The 20,123-nt window shown below is 40.2% G+C and overlaps 1 protein-coding gene across 1 annotated transcript; it reads right to left on the bottom strand.

Moving 5' to 3' along the window:
- Positions 1-3,247: 3,247 nt before the first annotated feature.
- gap43 (growth associated protein 43) lies at positions 3,248-16,200 on the bottom strand. The gene is made up of 3 exons (XM_044118881.1): positions 15,746-16,200; positions 7,463-8,066; positions 3,248-4,504 (listed from the first exon to the last, which is right to left on the bottom strand). The coding sequence occupies exons 1-3, from the start codon at positions 15,773-15,775 to the stop codon at positions 4,425-4,427; spliced, it is 714 nt and encodes a 237-aa protein (XP_043974816.1). The 5' UTR covers positions 15,776-16,200; the 3' UTR covers positions 3,248-4,424.
- Positions 16,201-20,123: the final 3,923 nt, after the last annotated feature.

The raw sequence follows: 20,123 nt of genomic DNA, 5'->3' as shown, positions 1-20,123 counted from the left end.
GTGTTCTGTATTTGAATGTGACTTGAAATGTTGGAGCAAGTATCCCTTTTTATCTTTTTGGGGGGGTAGTCAGAACACACAGCATGTCAATGGTGCTGATGTGTTAATCATCATGTAACATGCAAATAAAATAATGTATGTATTGTTACAATCTTTTCTGAAAGACATTTTTGTACCTACAAGGTGTGAGAAAACCAACTAAGGTTCTGCTTTATTGTAGCTGGTAACACAGCAGGTAACCAAAGAAAAAGACAAACTGTGTACAGCTATTGGAAAGGCTGCAGTAAACTACTGCGCCTCTAGGTGTCATGACAGACCATATTTTAAAGTATTGGGAGTGATAAAAGCAAACACTGGGGAATTAATTATAAAGAAGGCTACACTGAAGCATTTGCCTCACAGCAAGAAGATTTTGGGTTCAAATCATGTCGGTCAGTGACATGATTTGTCATCATTATATCAGTAAGCTCTCCCTGTTCATGCAAGCCCACAAGTTTCCTCATAGAAACCAACAGCATGCTGGGTTAATAGGAAACTCTACTTTGCCCGTAGGTATTGAGTTTCCTTGAATTGTTGTCTTTGTTAGCTGTCTCTATGTTGGTCCAGTGGTTGACCTATACAGGGTGTACCCCACCTCTCACCCTTTGACCCTTGGATATATGCACCAGCCCCCTGTGACCATGAGCAGGAAAAAACAAGCACAGACAATAGATTGCATCTAAGTTTGTGCACAAACTATGTCTGTAGTTCTGCAATGCAGCATTGTCTTGTGCATAGCATGTATAGAGCAGGTGCAAAAAAGTAAGTTTTCCTCGCTTTTTCAGACTAAAATAAAATAAATGAATGAGTTATAGGAAGAAGATATTACCAACCTGATTGTGACTCAGTAAACTGAGGGATTTTTTTTTTCCCCAAAGAAAGGATCCTCTTCTCTGGAGAGCTCCCTCAGCGAGCGAGCATCATTAGTGTGAAGGTCACTCACCCTTTGTGGGAAAGAGAGTGGCATTTGCTGGTAGGCATGTGGGATGTTCAAGTATTAGCACATTATTTGCTCATAAATCTTGTCCTGAGATTGAAACCACAGACCTTCTTACCAAGACAATTTACTGCTATCACACCACTGTGTTACTATGTTCTAACGTAACAATGTTGGATTCTGATCCTTATACGAAGATCCAGATACATGTGTCTGAGACATGAAATGCAAAAGACATCTGAAATTTTATTCTCAGAACAGCACTCCTTCTTTGAGGGAAATCCCAACCAAGACTCATTGGTAAAGATTGAGTACTAGATCAAATACTTGACAACTTCAATTAAAATAACACATTTTCATCAGTGATAATCTAAACTCAGAATAATTTATTTGATTCTGTGGTTCTTCAGAGATTTTGGTTCATATGCATTTTGTTGTAGATTTGTCAGTTAAATGTGAGACAACCATGTGTGAACATCCATACATTGAATCTGCACTTAGACCTCATTCAAGGCCTCAATGTTGAATTAGCATCTGCAGACTGAGGAAGCCACTGAAATAAAACAAGCACAAGTTTAAGAAACAAATTTTATATTATTTCAGCCATTTTGCATTCTGCATAATTCTGCTGGAAGTATCCATCAGAAAACAGGCACAACGTGGCAATACAGCAAACCTCATATAAATACACTAAGAAAATATCCTCCACACCATTACACCATCAGTCCCTAGCTGTTTATGCGAGGTGGAATGGGTTCAAGCTTATACCAAATTCTGATCATATCTGAACGTTTCGGCCAAAATCTAGACTCATGAAACCAATCTAATTTGTGCAATGTCTGTGAGGTTATAGATTTTATCTTTTGTGGACCATCCTCTGTAAGCTTGAACAATACTTGTGCATGAGTACCAGAAGATCTGCATGACATTGGATGGATATTGGCACTATCCATTGTCTATACCTGGTTATTGTTGCAGGGTTGTTGGAATACTCACTCACACCATGTCTCATTCAAAGTTACTTAAATTCCCTTTCTTCCCCATTCTGATGCACAGTCTGAACATCATCAAGTAATATTCGCCACATCAGATACTTCAATGTATCTGATGCTCCATCAGAGATTAACTGACTTAAGGAAGCAACAATAATGATCTGACAGCTCTTTAATTAGTTGTTGACAACATATGAGACAGCTACAATCATATGCTAATATGATTGTAGCTGTCTCGGATGTAATCGGATGTTATGTGTTACAGACCAAATTTAGTGAAAATCTGTTCTCCAGGTTCTTAAAGCTAGAGCTTTTCACTGAACTACATAAAATTTATTAGCTGGTGAAACAGCTGCTAGTTCTCTTTTTCAGGTTGATGCTAATGCCTAGTCTGTCTCCCCTACTCTGTGAACATCATTAGGATTAGGGTTAGAATCACTGATCATTGAAAAGAAAATACTTCATCAGGACCTTAACCCCATACATGTGAGGATAGAAACATCTTTACTTAACCCATTTGCAAAGTATTACTGTAAATCTGCCTCAAACTCCTTTTAGTCATGTGCTACAAAGGTGGCATTTGTATGCTGTTTCTGCCAATAGTAGCATATTCCACACATATTTTAAATACCAAGGATAAGGCTATAAGCATGTTGCTACCGTCTTGAAGACAGGTTCATTATGCTTTATTTTGCTAGTTTGCATTAAAAAATTTCCAGCTTTTATGTCTGCTGTCAAATCAACTGTCTCCATGAAGTGACAGTGGTAAGAGTGTTTCCCGACCCTGGTCCTTAAAGCACTCTAGTCTGCATGCTTTAGATGTTTCCCTTATTTAAGACACCCGATTCAGAAGGTTACAGTTAATCAGCCGTCAGTTGAAATTATGTGTGCTTGAAGCAGGGAAAAATCTAAAACATACAGGGCAACAGGGATAGAAAACATTGATGTAACCAGTGGGTTGCTGGTTCAGAATCCTTTCAGTCTGTCTCTCATGTCCTTGGACAAAATCACTTCACCCACCTTGCCTGTGGCTGGTGGTCAGAGGGCTTGGAGGTGCTGGTGCATAGCAATGTTGTGAATTGCTAAATGTAGTTTGAAGTGTTTGGGGTCCCATAAACTTGAAAAAAGAATAATACAAATACAGACGATTTACCATTTGACATAGAGTCATTATTTTAATATATTTGTAAATACCTTGAGGCAGTCTTCGTCTGCAACCTAAATGTTTCCATCCATTAGACACAACAACTCAGCTTTAAACAAACTCAACTGCTTAGGATGGTAATTGGCACATTTGCTTTATTTTGAAAACAGACATTGAAACCATTTTTTATTTTTTTCATCATTTTTTTCACAAGTTTGAACTCTTTGATAAGTTTGAAACTGGACATTTTACTCACTGGAACATAGGAAAAGAATTTTGTATCTTTGAATTTTTCTTTTTCAGATTTTTTATCTTTTTTTTTCAGTAACATCAGTGCAAGAGTAATTTTTTTTTTTTTCCAATTCATAGAAACCGTCATAACAACACCAAAGACATTAAAAAGAAGCCGCCACACCTCTTAAGTTTTTGTGACTGCGAAGAAGTTCCTCTCGGAGGGAGAGTTCCCATCATGCATCTGGTTCCATGGTTCATGCTACTGTTCTCACGCTTGCTTGGCAGAACACAAGTCAATATATATAAGAGCCAGTTACATCAATACTCTAGTAATTTACTATAGTTTATTATAGGATTTAAATGGCAACAGGTCCTTTACTGTAAATGTGGGTTGACAGAGTTTGTAAAAGGGGTGTAAACCAAGCTTGAGTGACTCAAGCTGAAAAGAAATAGCAGTAATTTTATTGTCTTATTTTTGATATGGACTAGAACTACCCAACTAGAAATCTCACACATTTAGATATACATTCGAGTATCCATCTGATGTGTTGCTGTGTTTTCAATGCACTTGCGCGGTGCTGAAAACTGGAGTTGCATTTAAAAACTGACTTGTTTTTGTGCATGCTTTTGCAGAACAGATTTTTGTTTTCGCAATGTGATTTTAAAAAAGAGTGCATTACAATGCAAATGAACCATGGTGCATTGGCAATGCATTTTAAATGTGTGAGAGGTCCAGTTGGAAGCAGATAATCCAGTTGTGATTCACACATATTCAGTAGTGTAGCTTTTTACCTTTGCAACATCATTATCATCATCAAGGTAATATCATTTTTCACACTCATTAATACAGACATCATCATCATCATCACCACCGTCACACTATTAGCTTGAGCCAAAAAACTTCACGTTGGAAACTCCCCCAACATGAGAAAATCATTGCCACACAAAAAATGACAAACAAATAGAAACTGACTGCCCTCGACATTGGGAAGGCAAAGAGCAACCTTTTAAGATTTTTGTTTTTGTGTTATTCATCATTTTCTCGTGATTCTAATTTCCAGTGGGTAAGACTTTGCCTTTAGTCTTCCTTGGCCTCAGAGGTCTCCGCAGCCCCATCTGGGTGGGCATTCTCCTCCACTTTTGATTCCTCTGCAGCATCTGTGGGGAAGTGAGGGGAGAAGACAAAGGAAATAAATGTAAACCGAGAAAAAGGAAAGAGGAAAGGGAATCGTGAGTTTGAGAAGAAAAGTTATAAAAGTTAATTTTAGCCAACTACTGTTAGACTAGAATGATAAAAGTCTAAATGTTTTTTCAAGATCCTGAAAAGTGCTGCAAATATTAAATGTGAGTTTTAGAGCTTTAAAAAGTCATGTCTGAATAACATTGGATAAAAACAACATTATGGAAAAAAAATTTTTGAAAAACATGGAGAGGGGCAAAAATATTTAATATTTTTCATCAAGAGCTCACCATTTCAAGCTTCAAGCTAATGCCAAAAACATCCCTTCTACTTGTGTAAATAATAAAGGAGAAGAGGGCTCCTAATGGACCCATGAAGCCCTTGAACAGACATCACAATGCTAACAGCAGCATCTTGGCCTGCCACATCTGATTATGTGTGATGCCTATAGGGAAGGAGTGGGCTACAATAACAACCAGAGTTGGCTGTTGCTAAATGTGAATCGTTGGTTCCTCACAAACCTATATGTGGGTTTCTAGGCTGTGGGTTATGTTGTTCTGATGTTTTTATTTTACATTCTGTCTAATGAGTTTTTCTCTCCAAACAAAATTTTTAAAACAGCAAGAAAATCATACGAGGCAAGGTTGTATTAATAAGTAAATACTTCAGTTACAGATGTGCCAGACAGACGCATATTAGTAGAGTGCTCTTTGAGAGGTGATGTCACACTTGGATGATCTCATACTTTTTTAATGAAAAAAAAATTAAGCAGATGACATCATGGCAGTGGGCCCGGGGTGATGGAGTGCATGAGTGTGTTTCAGTGCATGTGTGTGAAGAGATGCAGGGAAAAGTTGGACAGTCATATGGCTGCACTAATACTATGACTCAAGACAGAATGAGTCATAGTAGATCTTCCAGGTGAGAGGTAATTAACTTGTTAGCCAGCATGACAGATTCAAGAATGTCCTTCTCCATGGCTGCTGAATGTGTGTGTAGCAAATACAATCTCATCCAATTTCCTGAGCCAATGCTTGTTTCTAATGTTGTGGCATTTGTTCCAAATTATCCATGGCATCATTGGGACCAGCAGAGATCCGTTGAAGAAAGGAACCAGTGTGACAAAATGGCTGGATTAGGATTTTTATGAATAAAATCCCCATGTTGCCACCTGTTATTTTCCACTTGTTTTTAAAGCAATTTGTCTGACAGGATATCAACAGTCATCAAAGGACTTTTCATAAAGACAGATAACTGATGTAACACACTATGCAGATGACATTTGATTGTTTAAAGCAGGTACTCCTTTTGGATAAATTCTGTCAGTAATATTTAAAAGTATTTGAAATTTATCTATGCATGTAATTTTGGATTTTTTTGTATCTCTTTTCTTGTTATTTTAAATGTCCAGACTTGGTTAGGTACTAAATGTACTATTTCCAAACGACCACTTGATGGTTATTAAAGCAAGCTAAGATTCCCATCAAAACTGAAAACAGAAAATCTAAAATGAAGACCTTCAAAAACCCTTTTTGTAATTACCAAATATTTGGTGCATCAATGAATCTGGATCCCAATACAGCAACATTTTGATGAAAAAAATTCACTTCCTGAACCTCTAAGCATTAAAGTTTTGTTTGAAATCTAGAGCTAAGCATTTTGTTATACAAATCATTGTTCTGTAGAAGTGGAAACACTTTAATAGTTTTTACTCACGTTCCCCTTTGTAATAAATACTAAATTATTTCCAAATTATTCAATAAGGAACAGTTTGATGCTATGAAAGTCAATTTTGAATGAAACAAATGCCAGACACAGGCCTCCTATATCCAACAGTGCTCTTCAGTATATTACACCAATCTGCATATTAGAAAACATAATCAAATTATTCAGTAATAAATATTAATTTACTCTGAGTCAGTTCAGTGAGTGCAGCAGTTTTTTTGCTTGCTGTGGCTGTAGGTAATTAGATGTTCCTTGCCAGGTTGTGCTTGTTTATGACATGCCTTCCCGGGGTTGACCTTTACCTATAAGGGATCATTAATCATTCATTTAAATCAGAACACCTGTTATGGCAGCTCTTCTCCACACAGGGCCAGCTATACCCATTGAGGTGGTAACTATGACAACAGGGAGACAGGTGACCTACTTTCTTTGTAGTTTTCGAGTTGGTACGTCTGTGTGCTTCACCATTTCACACCCCCACCGACTCCGCACTGAGCATGCTCCACTACCCACCTGTCTGACCCAGTCTGAGAGTCCTTGGACCAGAAATATCAACTCATGTCAAGAGCATGTTGTCAGAGTCTGCTGCATGACTTTGGGTTGTTACTTAGTGTTCATCAATATTTGTTGTTCATTTTAAAACCATGACAATGGGGAATTCAAATGTACTTCTGTCAACTTTAAATAGAACTGTGTAACATTTTCAAAAGATCTGAATGATTTAACAGGCATGGTGTGTTATCTTTAAATAACAAGTAATCTCTGCTTGTGAAATACAGCTCTGATTACTCCTAAAACACTCAGCACATTATTCTCAGAGATAGTTATTCTTCAACTCTGCATTTCTCTCCTAAGCATTACCACATCAGTATAGAGTTTCCATCAAGCTGACGCTGAGATACAAGGCTGTTTAATGTAATATTGAGCTGCATTTCTGTGTTAAACAGTGAATGCTGGAGCCCAGCCAACGATCTTTATATCCCAAAGACTTAACACGAAGTGATGTCCTGAGATGCCTGCCAAGCAGCCTGTCTGAAAGTCTACCAACTCTTCTTTATTACTTTTTTACACCTAGTAATTGCTTCTATATTGTCGGAATTGACTAGTATTTTCTGTCTCTTAAGTACAATCACAAACATATGCACAGAAACGTGTCCAATTAAACAGCTTGAGAAGATTCTTATCTAAATGGAGCGCTGTGATCCGCATACCTTTTTTATCATTTGTTTGGTTAGGCTCCTCCTTTTCAGCTGTCGGACTGACAGCAGCAGGCACATCGGCTTTTCTGGCCTCCTCCTTCTTCCCCTCACTCTTCTCCTCCTTTTTCTCCTCGGCTGTGGCTGTGGTGGGACTCTTGGCTGTGGCCTCCACCTCTTTGGGCTTCTCCTCGGCCTTCGGCTCCTCTTTCTGAGGTTCAGAGGGGGCTGTGGCAGCAGTGGGAGAGGCAGCAGCTGGAGCTGCTGCTACGGGAGAAGTTGCTGTGCCTGCAGGAGAGTTAGCTGGCTTATCTGCTCCTGGGGTTTTGGCCTGGTTTGTCTCCTCCCCCTCCTTCTTGGCCTCCTCTCCTGTAGTTTCCTCCTGCTTAGCAGGTGCCTCTTCTCCCTCCACCTTCTTCGTCTCCTCTCCGTTTTCTGCCTCTTCTGCAGCAGGACTGTCTCCGTCCTTCTCTTCTTCTCCATCTTTCATCTTTTTCCGAGTTATGTGTCCACGGAAGCTTGCCTGTATTTTGGTGGCAGCCTTGTGAGCCTTGTCTTCAGGCTTGTTGGGGGTGCCATCCTGTTCAATCTTCTGATCTGCATCATCATTCTTCTCCACCTGAGAAGCAAGAGACATTTATGCAAGTTGACAACTGAAACCAAGAGTCCAAGTTTATGAGAAGCAATCTGGAAATATTTATTCAAGGGTTTGTTTTTTGTTTTTTCAGGAAAATATACATACAGAATTCCTAAATATCTTGTTGGCATTTTTGTCTGTTCATTACACATAGTCCTAATGTAATGAACTGAGAGGTTAACAGCAGGAAAGGTTACTGAAGAAGTCTTTAGCCACCTTGTGACTCTTTTTCTATTTCTAATGCTGGCACATCTAAAATCACAACTGATGTAGTAAATAATAAAAAAGTTTTGTATTGTTCTACTTTGGATAATGTGCATTACTTTTAGTGCCAAATCACAGTTTAATTTTTTTCCTACTTAATAATAGTCTAAGCATGAGGGAATTAAAGACTACAAGAGTTTCCCTCAAGTGGCCATGCAATTGTTAGCTGAATCGATAAAAACATAAATAAATAAATAGCTTTGCCTACAGTCAGTTACATCCACTTGAAGCATTTAGCATGTTAAGATAAAGGACTCTTCATTAGTACAGATTGAGCATATGCATTGCATTACACAAGAGTCATACTGTAGGTTTATGGTTGTGACATTTGAGTAACATTTATCTCAGGCCTGTTTTAGTGGTAAATAAGTGTGATGTTTGTTTATTTTATTTATTTATTTGCTCATGGTGCACATGTATTTTTACTTTATTGTAATGCATGTATGTGACTAGAACCTAGCTTAAGAGTACTCAAGCTAACTGACTGACCAAAATCAAAAGACCTGAAGCAACATAAAGAAAACCAAACCAGCACATAATTTATAGAGGAGGAGATGTGCTGGCCTCAATTTCATACAAAATAACTTTGGGTTTCTTAAATTGCTTTGTGCTGGTTAGTTGTGATTAATAATCAATCATCTCTATGAAAAGAATCCTCTAGATTAAAATATATATTTAAAAAGCTGCCAATGTTCAAAGAAAAACTTTAGAAAAAAAATGCTCTCAAGCTGAAATTTAAGCATATAGTTGGTTAAAGACTTTTTCATTGGACTGAATAAACTGTATTTGTAACCATTAAGAAAGAACTGAAGGCTGGGAAAAGTTCAGATGCAGGAGGCATATAGCAAGATGAGGAAAAGGGTTAGGAGCAGGACAGTGCTGAGTGTAAGATTAACCAGGATTTAATGATTTTACCTTGGGCAACAGGATCCATAGCTGTCCATCAAATAGTGGGTTGTGTTATGAGTCATATAAATCTAATAAAAAGAAATCAAATCCAACAAAAGCATGAACGATGAGTACTGAAAGTGGCAAACAAAATAAATCAATACATTCAAAATGAATAGGAAAATAAATCAATATGAAATATTCATAAGTCAATAACCTGAAAACAATGTTCATCTCAAACCAATGTAAGTAAGCATAATTAAGCAACAAAATTGTCCAGCAGCATGGAGGTTGTAATAATTTATTTATGCTAAGTGGTAGTGAGGCAAATGGGGAAACAAGCAGCTTCTAAATGGTTTGAGACACTTCTTCCTTCCAGCTTGAAATTATTTAGCAGGAGCAGATGACTGACTCCAGAAAACATAGACCTGTAGTATCATTTTATGTGACAGTAACAGAAGACTTAAAGTTGTGAAATCAAAGTTGTGTGTGTGCGGGAACGGGTGGGGGTCGATTGTCTCCACATAACTGGGATTTAAGGGAAGACAATTTTCTCTGAGTATTTATTATGATGGTTCAACCTAGGCAGAAGGCTGATATTGTTCTCTGTGCATGTTGCTGAATTAGATTTGGTAAATCCTTCCCTCAGCATCCATTTTTCCCGTGCCGAGTCAATTTTCTGGTAATGATTTTCTAAAAACTGTAAAAGCCATCTCTATTTTCTGTGTATGGTTGGTGCTTCCCATCTGAATGAGATGCCTACACAAAAATCTCCTCAGCATTTATTCCCATACCCCTCCCAACCGTCAAAGGTTACCTTGACAACCAGAGTGCTAACTCATCACAGCTCTGTATGCTGGTTGGTGCTATGAAAGACCACATATCACCCTGATTGGCAGTGCATCTGACCCCTCGGGTGGAGTGGGCCAATGGGAGCACATAAATTAAGACAGAGCAATCGGGAACAGCTACAGAGGGGTTGCAATTCAGCTGCAGGGCGTGGTGGGAGGAAAGGGTGCATGTGTGTGCATTAATGTTGGTGGTTTGTGACATTAGGCAGCAGGAGGATGTAGAAATCTGAGTGGAAATTGTGTCCTCATCACTGTTACTGTACCTTTGTTTCATTCTGCCTCTGTTAGTGTCACTGTATGTGATGAAAGGTCTAAATTGGAAAGCTGCCTGCCCAGGGAATCACATCAGTGTCGGATGATTTACTGTCAGTGTCAGAGCCCCTAAGCCAACATGTTCTCTTCAGGGTCAGTGTGTCAGGGCAATAAGGTGCAGCAGTCTCACTCCTTCACATTTCCTCCCATGGGTTCAGATAATAAATTCTACTGCTCCATAGCAACCCATCCTCCTAAATTATTTTGCCCTGATAAAATTTTTAAGTAAAAAAAAAAAAAAAGAAAAACCTGTATAAAAAAAAAATCAATAGCTTAATCCAAATAGAGTATTTTAGGCCTGAAGGTTGCAGCTGATTGCAGAGAGGTCAATACCAAAGTAGTTTAAGCAAATACTACTTAGTGAAAGAATCTTCATTATGTTTGCATTAAGTGGTTAATTTTACATAATCCAATAATTATTTACACAGAAAATGCAAGCAGGAGGTTGTGTACCACTAATAAACTTCCTGTGTTAAGATGTGTCTACTCACAGTAAAAACATGATAAAATGTAAGGCAGTGCAAAAATCTTTAAAATGGTGTTCATTTAAACCTTAATACCATTTTATGAACTACACTACTTTGATTGTTCTTTTACTGAAAACACATACTGAGTTTCTTTGTTTCATACTGAGAACTGTGTAAATTATTATTGAATTATGTGAAATTAACCACTTATTGCAAATGTAATGAAGCTTCGAATCTTAGTTCCCTGAATAAATAACCACCCAACATTTTAGCTAAGTTCCAAGGTTCAGAAAGTAGCATTTGCCTAAATTGTTATAACATTTTTGAAGATGGATTTGTGTTAGGATAGTAGAAGTCTGGTGTTAGCACCTATAAATCTAGCTGTTAGCTTTAGCCTTGGGGATAAATCAGCATGGATTTTCACTAAACTAGGATGTCAAGACATTTACCTACTGCTGGAAAGAAAATAATTGCCTATAACTTTTTGACAGAAGCGCACTAAAAAATTGACAGGAAACATTTGCCAATTGGCTATTAAGTGTTGTAATAAACACAAGAATGAGTCCTTTCACTGGGCTGGACGGCATGGGAGACGGACAAACTACACTGCCCGGCCCTCTCCTCTTAGTAATATGCAGGCCTCCAGAGACTTGTTTGGCTTTTATTGGTCTGATCTCATAGAAGCTTGCAATTGCCAAAAAACTTGACCTGTGCACTTAACTCCAAACCAAATTACTTACCGACTGCATTCAGTGAGTCAGGCGGACAGAGAAAAGGATTGATGAGAGTGTTTGGGAATATAGACAGGGTTGTGGGGGGTATGACATCATTGTTGGAACAGAGGTGATATCATTTACTTTATAGATGAGTGGAAATATAAGAAAGCATCAGCAGACTGCTGAGTGATCTCATATCAGTGTATGAGGGCAGGAAACGCCATCACCTTCACATCACCAGCTTAATTAACTGCATTCGCCTGCATTACACTCTTCAGTGACGCTGCGCTGTCATGTTTTTCAGGAGGATGCTAGACTTGTCATGTCAAGTTCATTGAGCTGTAATATACAGGCTAACAGTGATTAAAGCTCCGCTTTGTTGGCTATGGAATGTGAAAACCCCCATTTTGTCTCAACAAGAACGTAGTTGCAAATGCTTTACAAAGCTTCTTGAAGAGCTGTTAATTGAGGCCCTAGTCACATAGGAATCCTCCTCCGGGCATTTTTCCACTCTGTCCCTTTGCGGCGCACATTTTCATTCATAAATACAGAGCTGCATCCCTCAGGTACAGCACACTACAAGGTACGCTCGGCTTAAACAAAGACTTTATGCCTGTTCATGCTCTTCCTCAATTCATTTCCGACGAGGCTAAATATTTGGATTATCCTGCTGATCAAATTACTTTTTAATAAAAATCAGCTAACAGAGTTTTCTCTCTTGTGCATAGTCATTTTGGTTGCCATAGATACAGAGGAAGGACGCATAAAATGTGAAATCTTTGTCATGTGAAGGCAGACAATGTCAGTTCTGACTGTGATGAAAAGCCTTGAGTGTGTTGGGATGTCTAAGGCGTCATGCTTGATGTAAGTAACCCACAACGACTCGTATCTACCTACACAATCCTGCAGAGGACAAACACCTCTCTTCTGTCTTGTTTGGTTTGTAAAAGTAACAAATAACTGAGCAAAAATGTCTTCAGATCACCATCTACTGGCTGAATGTGTCGATTAGAGCTTTTGCCAGCAGCTGCAGTTCGCCTCCAGCCTTGGCTAGCCACCGGGAAAACCACACCCCACACAGCCAATGGCTTTACCAGCTTTATCCATAGCCACTCACATCACCATCCCCCCCCCCCCCCCTCCTTACCCTCAGTGGGGACACGCTCTAACAATTTGCCACCTTTCCGCAGCCTCCCTGAAAATGCCATTAGGGACTTGTTCCGGGAAAGGGAAGGAAGGAGAAAGGATGGAAGTGGTGAGGAAGACACTGCCTGATCAACCACAGAGCAAGAGCGCAAGCTAATGCATACACAATGATGGGCATACAGACCAAGAAGATCTTTTTAAAATAAATATTTGATAGTTCTACACCAAATACAATTACGGAGCTATTAAGAGTAATTTTTGCATTCACAATGATAATGTTGCTCAGCATTGCTTGGCAGAAACTCTTCAGTCACAAAGCCAACAGGTGCAGAGGCTAAATCATTTTTATTTATTTATTTTTTACAAAGCCTCGTTTAGCATAACAATGGAAATTGCTCTCATATCAACAATTTAAATGCCAGAATAAAAACCAAATGGCAATCATTTAGAGCATATACTTCTCAAACTTTGGTCACTCAGGTGAGCTAAGGCTCAGTAGAGCGCCCCTCGCTGAAAGCCTCCACAAGATTTAAATATCTGTACGATGTCTCCAATAAGCATCCAGACACCAAAGAGCAAAGGCTGCAGTCTGCATCCACTGAGCATCTCTTCCTCGTTCTCTTTCTCTTGTCTTTCACTCTTCTTCTCTGTGAGCAAAGTGCCACCTACTCACTCTCCGTCTCTCTCTCTCTCAGTCTCACTCACACACACACACACGCACACACAGGCACAGCAAAGCACCACACCCTTTTAGCCGGCTGTCTCCTGCAGATGAGGAGAGAGAAGTGGGAGGGGGGACTCAGCTCAGGTGGTGGCTGCCACAATCCCCACTCACCCTCTCTCTCACTCGCTGCCTCTCCCTTGATAATGAATTCATTAGGATGTAATGTTTCTTTACCTTTTTTTTAAATTATTTTCACCACAGCCCAGAAAAAGATGCTTTGCAGCAACCACTAACAGCCATATGCTAGCTTCATTACATCCTCCGAAGCAGCCTTTAATTGAATTACACCGGCTCTCTGTCTGAACAAAGGCTCTGCAATCACGCTGATCTCATAGGGGGCCGAGGATAAGGATGGAAAGAGAAGCTGGAGAAGAAGAAGAAGAAGAAGAAGAGGGCTGGACATGAGAGGTGGGGGCTAGTTGGCAGAGGATAAGAGACAGTGGTCTCATGCTTCGGCTTGGAGTTAGAGTGCAAGAGCAGCCAAAAGAGAAGAAGGAACAACTCAAGTAGAGAAAAAGGTCTTAATAGCTGAGACGATAAAATAGATCCCAAGATAAAACTGAAGACCTTGATGCAGGTGGAATACAGGTAGAGCCAAAGAGGGTGAGAAATAATAACTTCAGCTAAAAAAGTGAGAAGGAGTTGGAGACAGCTTTGAATTTGGGTAGGAGCTGGATGTAGAAATAAAGCTTGAAGGCATGCGCTGGCAAAGATACAGCCATAATTTGGGGCAGCAGGGGACTTCTAAAGTAGGTGCTAGCAGCCACTCCTGTACACTGAAACGATGCTGCAGCAGCACTTAGTGCTCCACAAAGACATGGTCCAGTATTACTGTGCTAAAAAGCAGAAAATCATGCTCTTTGCTCATCCATCCATGAGGACCACAGAATGTGTCCAGATTCATTTATTCTTAGAAGCGGGAAGATGAGGATAAGTGCTTATGGCCCGGGGGAGATATCTCTCCCCAGCGATGAAGTGTGCAGCCTCACCCACATGGCTGCCGTCTGCAGCATGCATGCCGGCTTTTTATTCCTTAATGTGTCCACCCCCACTTTGATCTTACTCACCTTTGCGCTCGCTCACCTGCTCCTCATATTATCAGCCGCCACTGTCTTTCCTCTTCATTCCTTTTTTTTAAATCACCTTTGCAGCATCCCTGCCTCTGCTGCCATGCCTCCCTTGTGAATTGTCATTTCCTTTTGCATCTTTACCCCAGATCACCTCCATGTGCAGCAGCCATGCTCCCTCTCTGCCTGCATCTCTCCATGCAGCCTCGTGCATGCCTTTTAAGCAGCCTTAGCTCTACCACTCTCTCTCCTCCCTCCTTGCCAGAGCTAATATGACTCATGTAAGCTGACATTTAAGAAGCAATCAAGGACCATCAGAATCCAACATGTTATGAGTCTGATAAATTCCCAATATGTCTGAGGTAGCAGCCTGAACCTTTCTGAGATCACAGAGAATGACCATGATGAATGCTACCTCCTTCTCTTTCTTACTATCCTCCACCACTGAGACCGGACTCTGGTTTTCATAAAGAACCCTTTAACATCCTTTAAACAAGCACTCTCTTCACACAACCTCTCCACTGACTACATCCACTTGTAAAAAGCTGGAGGGCTGTGATAATCCATTTATACTCATTCATTCCCATTGTATTCCCACGAGGCCACTGACATGATGGTGCCGGCAAACTCAATCCGTACCCCACCCATTTTCTTCCTCGCTGTGGAAATTTTCTTTCCCCTGTCACCAACTAATGCTCAAGATAACCCAATTACAAAAGACACTCAAACACCCCTCATTTAAGGTATCAATGAAGACATCATAGAAGGTTGGTCCAATTAATATGAAGCATCATTAAGAATGATAGATTCTGACTTTTGGAGAGTTTCTCACAATAAAGTGCCCTTTCATAATCTTTAACTTTTTGTCTCCAAGTGTTCATTGTATAAAAAAAAACAGCTGACCAAGATTATGTTCCAGCCTTTTGCCTCCTCACTGGAGCAGTGTGAGGTCTGAGAGACATTGTGACAACATCCATTCATGCGGGATAATCACATTAACTAGGCGTGTCAGGGCTTTGTGGCTAGATTTCTATGAAGAGAAGTCGGGCCCAGAGTCAAAGCAAATGAGCCCGATGCTTCCCTCTAATCTCCCCCACCCCACCCCCAAAGCTTCCTAATCTGACTACCAGGCAGGCTGTGACAAAAGTTCAGAGATGAGATGAATCATTTAGCGATAGGAAAAAAGATGCTGAGGATGCTGGAGAAAGCAAAGCGGTGCACTTTACCGGTTTGGTTCTTCTTATGCAGCACAGCATAGTTGGAGTTGTAGTATCCTCCCTTTCTCTTCTCTGCTTCTTTCTTCCCTTTATCCCTTCCCTTTCACTTCTCTCTCACCCTCTCTCTCGCTCTCTCTCACTCACTTTCTTGCACACACACACACACACACTCTCTCGTTCTCTTTCTCTCTGGCTGTATCACCAGCTAAGCCTTCCAGTGCATTTATTCATCCCAGTTTGCACACACACGCTCTTCACTGCCTGGGTGCAACTCTTTTCTCTCTCTTACTCTCTGCCTGACAATGCCTACAAGCCCATCCTTTAGGCCCCTCCCTTCCCCTCTCTCCTCCTCCTCCTCCTCCACCATCACTTTTAGATCAGCACTCCTCTCTTCTACATGTTCTCACCCTCCTCTTCCTCCTCCCTTTCAGCCTAGCTCCAGCTAAAGCTGCGGCCCCACCCAAAAAGGCAGCCCCCTTTGATAACTGAATGGACACCTCCAGCCAGGATTTACCAGAGTGGTTCCATTTTATTCTGGTCAAATTTACTTTTGCATTACTTCCCACCCCTTTCTCTCACACACAAATGAAGAGATGTCTCTTTTCTTTTTGTTTGGCTCCAGTATGAGGAGTGGGGGGTCAGGGGGGGGGGGGGTGGAGGGAGGCTTGTCTGCTTCTCAGATTGCGAAGACTCTCAGTGTGTCAGATTATATGCCTGGATGTGCAGTGCCCAAATTTTCAGGGAAATGCCAAAAGCGCGTTTTCTGGCACAGCCAGGGAGCAGCTTCTGCCAGCACAGACGTATGAAAGACAGCAGCGATGAGCACTGATGCATGCAGACACACACACACACACACACACACCCATATATATATATATATACACATGCACGCTCAGTGCTTTTAGGACACGTCACCCACATCACCAAAACCACCCACCCACCCTCACTCTCTCTTCAAACCCCCCTCGATACCCAGCGCTCTCTGTTCTCATGGAAACACCACTCTAGAAGAGCAGAGGAGGAGAAGGAGAGAAGGAAGAAAAGGGAGGAATGACGGCAGGAGGACGAAGCAAGAAGGCCGGGTGTGGCAGACAGGCGGACTGCTTTTCTCTCTCTTTTTTTTTCTTCCTCCTCTTGTGTCCACCTTTGCACATAGTCTGGTTTAATGAACAGGGACTGGGCAAGCACTTCCTCCTATTAGAACCATTAGCATAGAGTGAGGCTTACAGGCGCATGCTCATACAAACACCCACACTCTGTATTTGTATTTCATAACACACACACACACACACACCCACACGCACGCACACGCACACACGCCGATACACAGTGGTGTCAAAACTGTCCCCACCCCCGCTCTGACACCAGCAGGCTTTAGCCAAAGACACAGAGACACAATGAGGATGAGAAAACAGGTGGATGAAAGGGAGGAGGGGTGGATGGTGTGAAAGAAAAAGAAGGAGAGGATAAAGACCTGGAGGCGTTTCCAGTTTACTGAAAAAACTCATCAACTGGTACCACCACGTCTTCCCCTGCCTAGTGGTCACTGCTGTCACACATTCAAAACCTAGCACCATTACTTGGCAGCACTACATCATCACTTTGTGTATTCATGGTCTGTAGCAGGCACAGTGACACAAGCTGTGTAATAATGCAGGGTTCTGCTGAGTGTGCCTGATCTCGTTTTTACCTCTGCATAGTTATGCACATTCTTGCTGAACAGCTGCCAGTCCAGGGTCCTGTATACAAAACTGATGCACTGCAATAACTGTTAGATATGGAAAATGAAAATGTATTCTGTATTCTGCCTGGACTTACTGAGACAAAATGAAAAAGGAGGTCAACAAATAAAGTTCACAGAAGAACCACGAGAAATAGGTATTTTAATAAAGCTAAATAAACAATGATATTTGTTTATTTAGCTTTATTAATTTAGAAAGTAATGGAAAAGAAACAATTGTGAATTCAGAATGACATCACACCATTACCAAAAAAAAAAAAGACACAGTCCTGTGGTGACTATTGTCATGTTTTGTCATCTTTTATATTTTCTCTCATTAGCTCTACAATTACTGCTCAACCTGACAGAACATCAGCACACAGATCAACAGAAGATGCAGTCTCCATTTACACTAGCCAAATTTCACACATTGATTTCAGCCCACACGTAAAACAATTATACTTCACAAAATAGACCAGAAATTGAACAAACGTTTGTTTTGGCAGGTTGCACACAGAATCTCAATGTCCCGAGCCACAGTTTGTAATGTAAATAATTCTAACTCAAATTCAGACTGGGGCCAGGCAGCATTTCTGAACAGCAATTTGAATGTCTTGCCACAGATTTTCAATTTGATTCACTTCTGGACTTTAACAGGGTCATTCATACTTTGATATAAACTATTGTTTCTCAATTTGAGTCACCAGGCACCATTGTCCTGCAAGTTTTAAATATGTACCTGTTCTAGAACACCCAAATCAAAGTGTTGTATAACCTCCTCTTCATGCCATCAATTGCTGTAGAATCCTATTGAAAGCGAAACCTATACCATGCAGTGGTTCCTGAGAACTGGATCCAGAAACATTGAACATTGTATATGGTTGTGTTCCTGCTAGAACATGAATATGTCTTGTCTTGGAGGATACCACAACTCAACAACCTTATCCAGAACTTGCCTCCTGTGTTTTTTGATCATCATGATGTTCTGTAGACAAGTTCTAAGTTCCTCACAGATCACTTGCATCTATACTGAGATTAAACAGAGACTCAATTCACTAACCAACTTGTAGTCTAGTGGTTGGACAAGATTTGATTTTCAAGAGTATAAAGGGTTTTTTTTCTTTCTTTTAAATTACTAGAATAATTTAATTCCATTTTACACTTATGCATTATTTTATGTTTCATTCATCTATATTTACCAAAGATTTGCATCTATGTCAGTCATCATTAGTGCATTTCACTGTTGGTAAAATATTTACAGCATCAGCAGTTCAACATTAAAAAGCAAATCACTTAAAATCAAGTCCCCATTCTGCAAGTGCTGCTGCAAGTCCTTAGAGAGAACAAATAATAATCAGCTCCCATTTGAAATGAAGAGGGCTGTTAAGAAGAAAAACTCAACAAAAATAATAATCAAAACATTTCAATCCCCAGGAGTCAGAAATCAGGCCGGGGCTGTAGAATCTGCAGAAACCGGGCGAGAGTGTGTGGGTTGGCCTTTGAAAACAGTCCATCTGCCATTGCAACAGATTGGGCTGCAGTTGAGTGGAAACTAACTCAGCAGACATTATAGCTGTTCCTGCTTCCTGAACAACTTGGTATGCTAATGTATGTCCAGTTCTTTGATTGTTTTGTTAAGCAGTTGAATCTGCAGGATTTACCGACCACAGAAATCAATAATGTCACACTGATCGGCCAGCGCTGCCGTGATGTGTGCTTCGGCAAGGCTTCACACCTGGCAGACTGCACCTCCAGTCACAAAACAAATATGATCAGTTGTACTCAGAGGTTGGCAGAGTTTTTTTTAAGTAACTGTTGAGTCAGAGTTGCATTATTTCAGTATGCTGATTATTAAATCATTTCTAAAAAAGAACCAAGTCATTTTTGCACAAATGTTACAGAATTATAGTATAACTGGCTGTGCTGATATATTAAACTTATTTTTTCCCCTTTCATTTTCACCTCAGGCCATCTCCAATTCTAGTCAAAGAGAGATTTAACATTCACTGTGTGCCCAGCTGAAGGCCGCTAAAGAGGGTTCGCAAGAGTCTTAAATGAATGTGCATTCCTTTAAAACTTATGAAGCTTGTTTTTGCAATATTTTAACTATTTGTATGGTTACAATAGTCATGTTCACTTTTAAGGTATTTTAAAGCATTTTATTGCATTCTTGGAGAATCTTCTAAGGCTGTGGGTGAGAATATCTTAACCTTTGTTAAGGTATTATACTACACACAATTGCTAAAACTTAGCAGGCAGGGTAAAAAAAAATATCATTAGAAGTAATGCATCCTTGAATTTCCTTAACACTTAAATCTACTAAATGTATAAATTGACTCTGTACATATAAGAAAACTGCTTACCGTGTGTCAGCCCTGTACACTTGTGAGTGCATTCTGTTTGTTGCTTAGTCGATTAACAACGTACCACTTTCCTCGCCGTGATGAAGCTCCTTGTCTGCAAAATGAAAGGTCACCATGTCTGTGAAAGGCAACGAGGTTCACAAGTAATATGCCAGCTGCTAGCTATGTGAAAATATTAATGCCAGGGCCAGTTTCACCTAATTGACCATAACTACTGTAATTGATTAATTTCCTGTAGAATGCTAACGCAAATGTCAGAACTCAAGCAGTGCAGATGGCCGTGAACTGTGAAATATTTGGCTTT

The sequence above is a fragment of the Gambusia affinis genome, linkage group LG06 (assembly GCF_019740435.1).
Source record: "Gambusia affinis linkage group LG06, SWU_Gaff_1.0, whole genome shotgun sequence".
Lineage (NCBI taxonomy): Eukaryota > Metazoa > Chordata > Actinopteri > Cyprinodontiformes > Poeciliidae > Gambusia > Gambusia affinis.
Note: the sequence above shows the minus strand (reverse complement) of the source record. Positions and strands in the feature narration are given on the sequence as shown.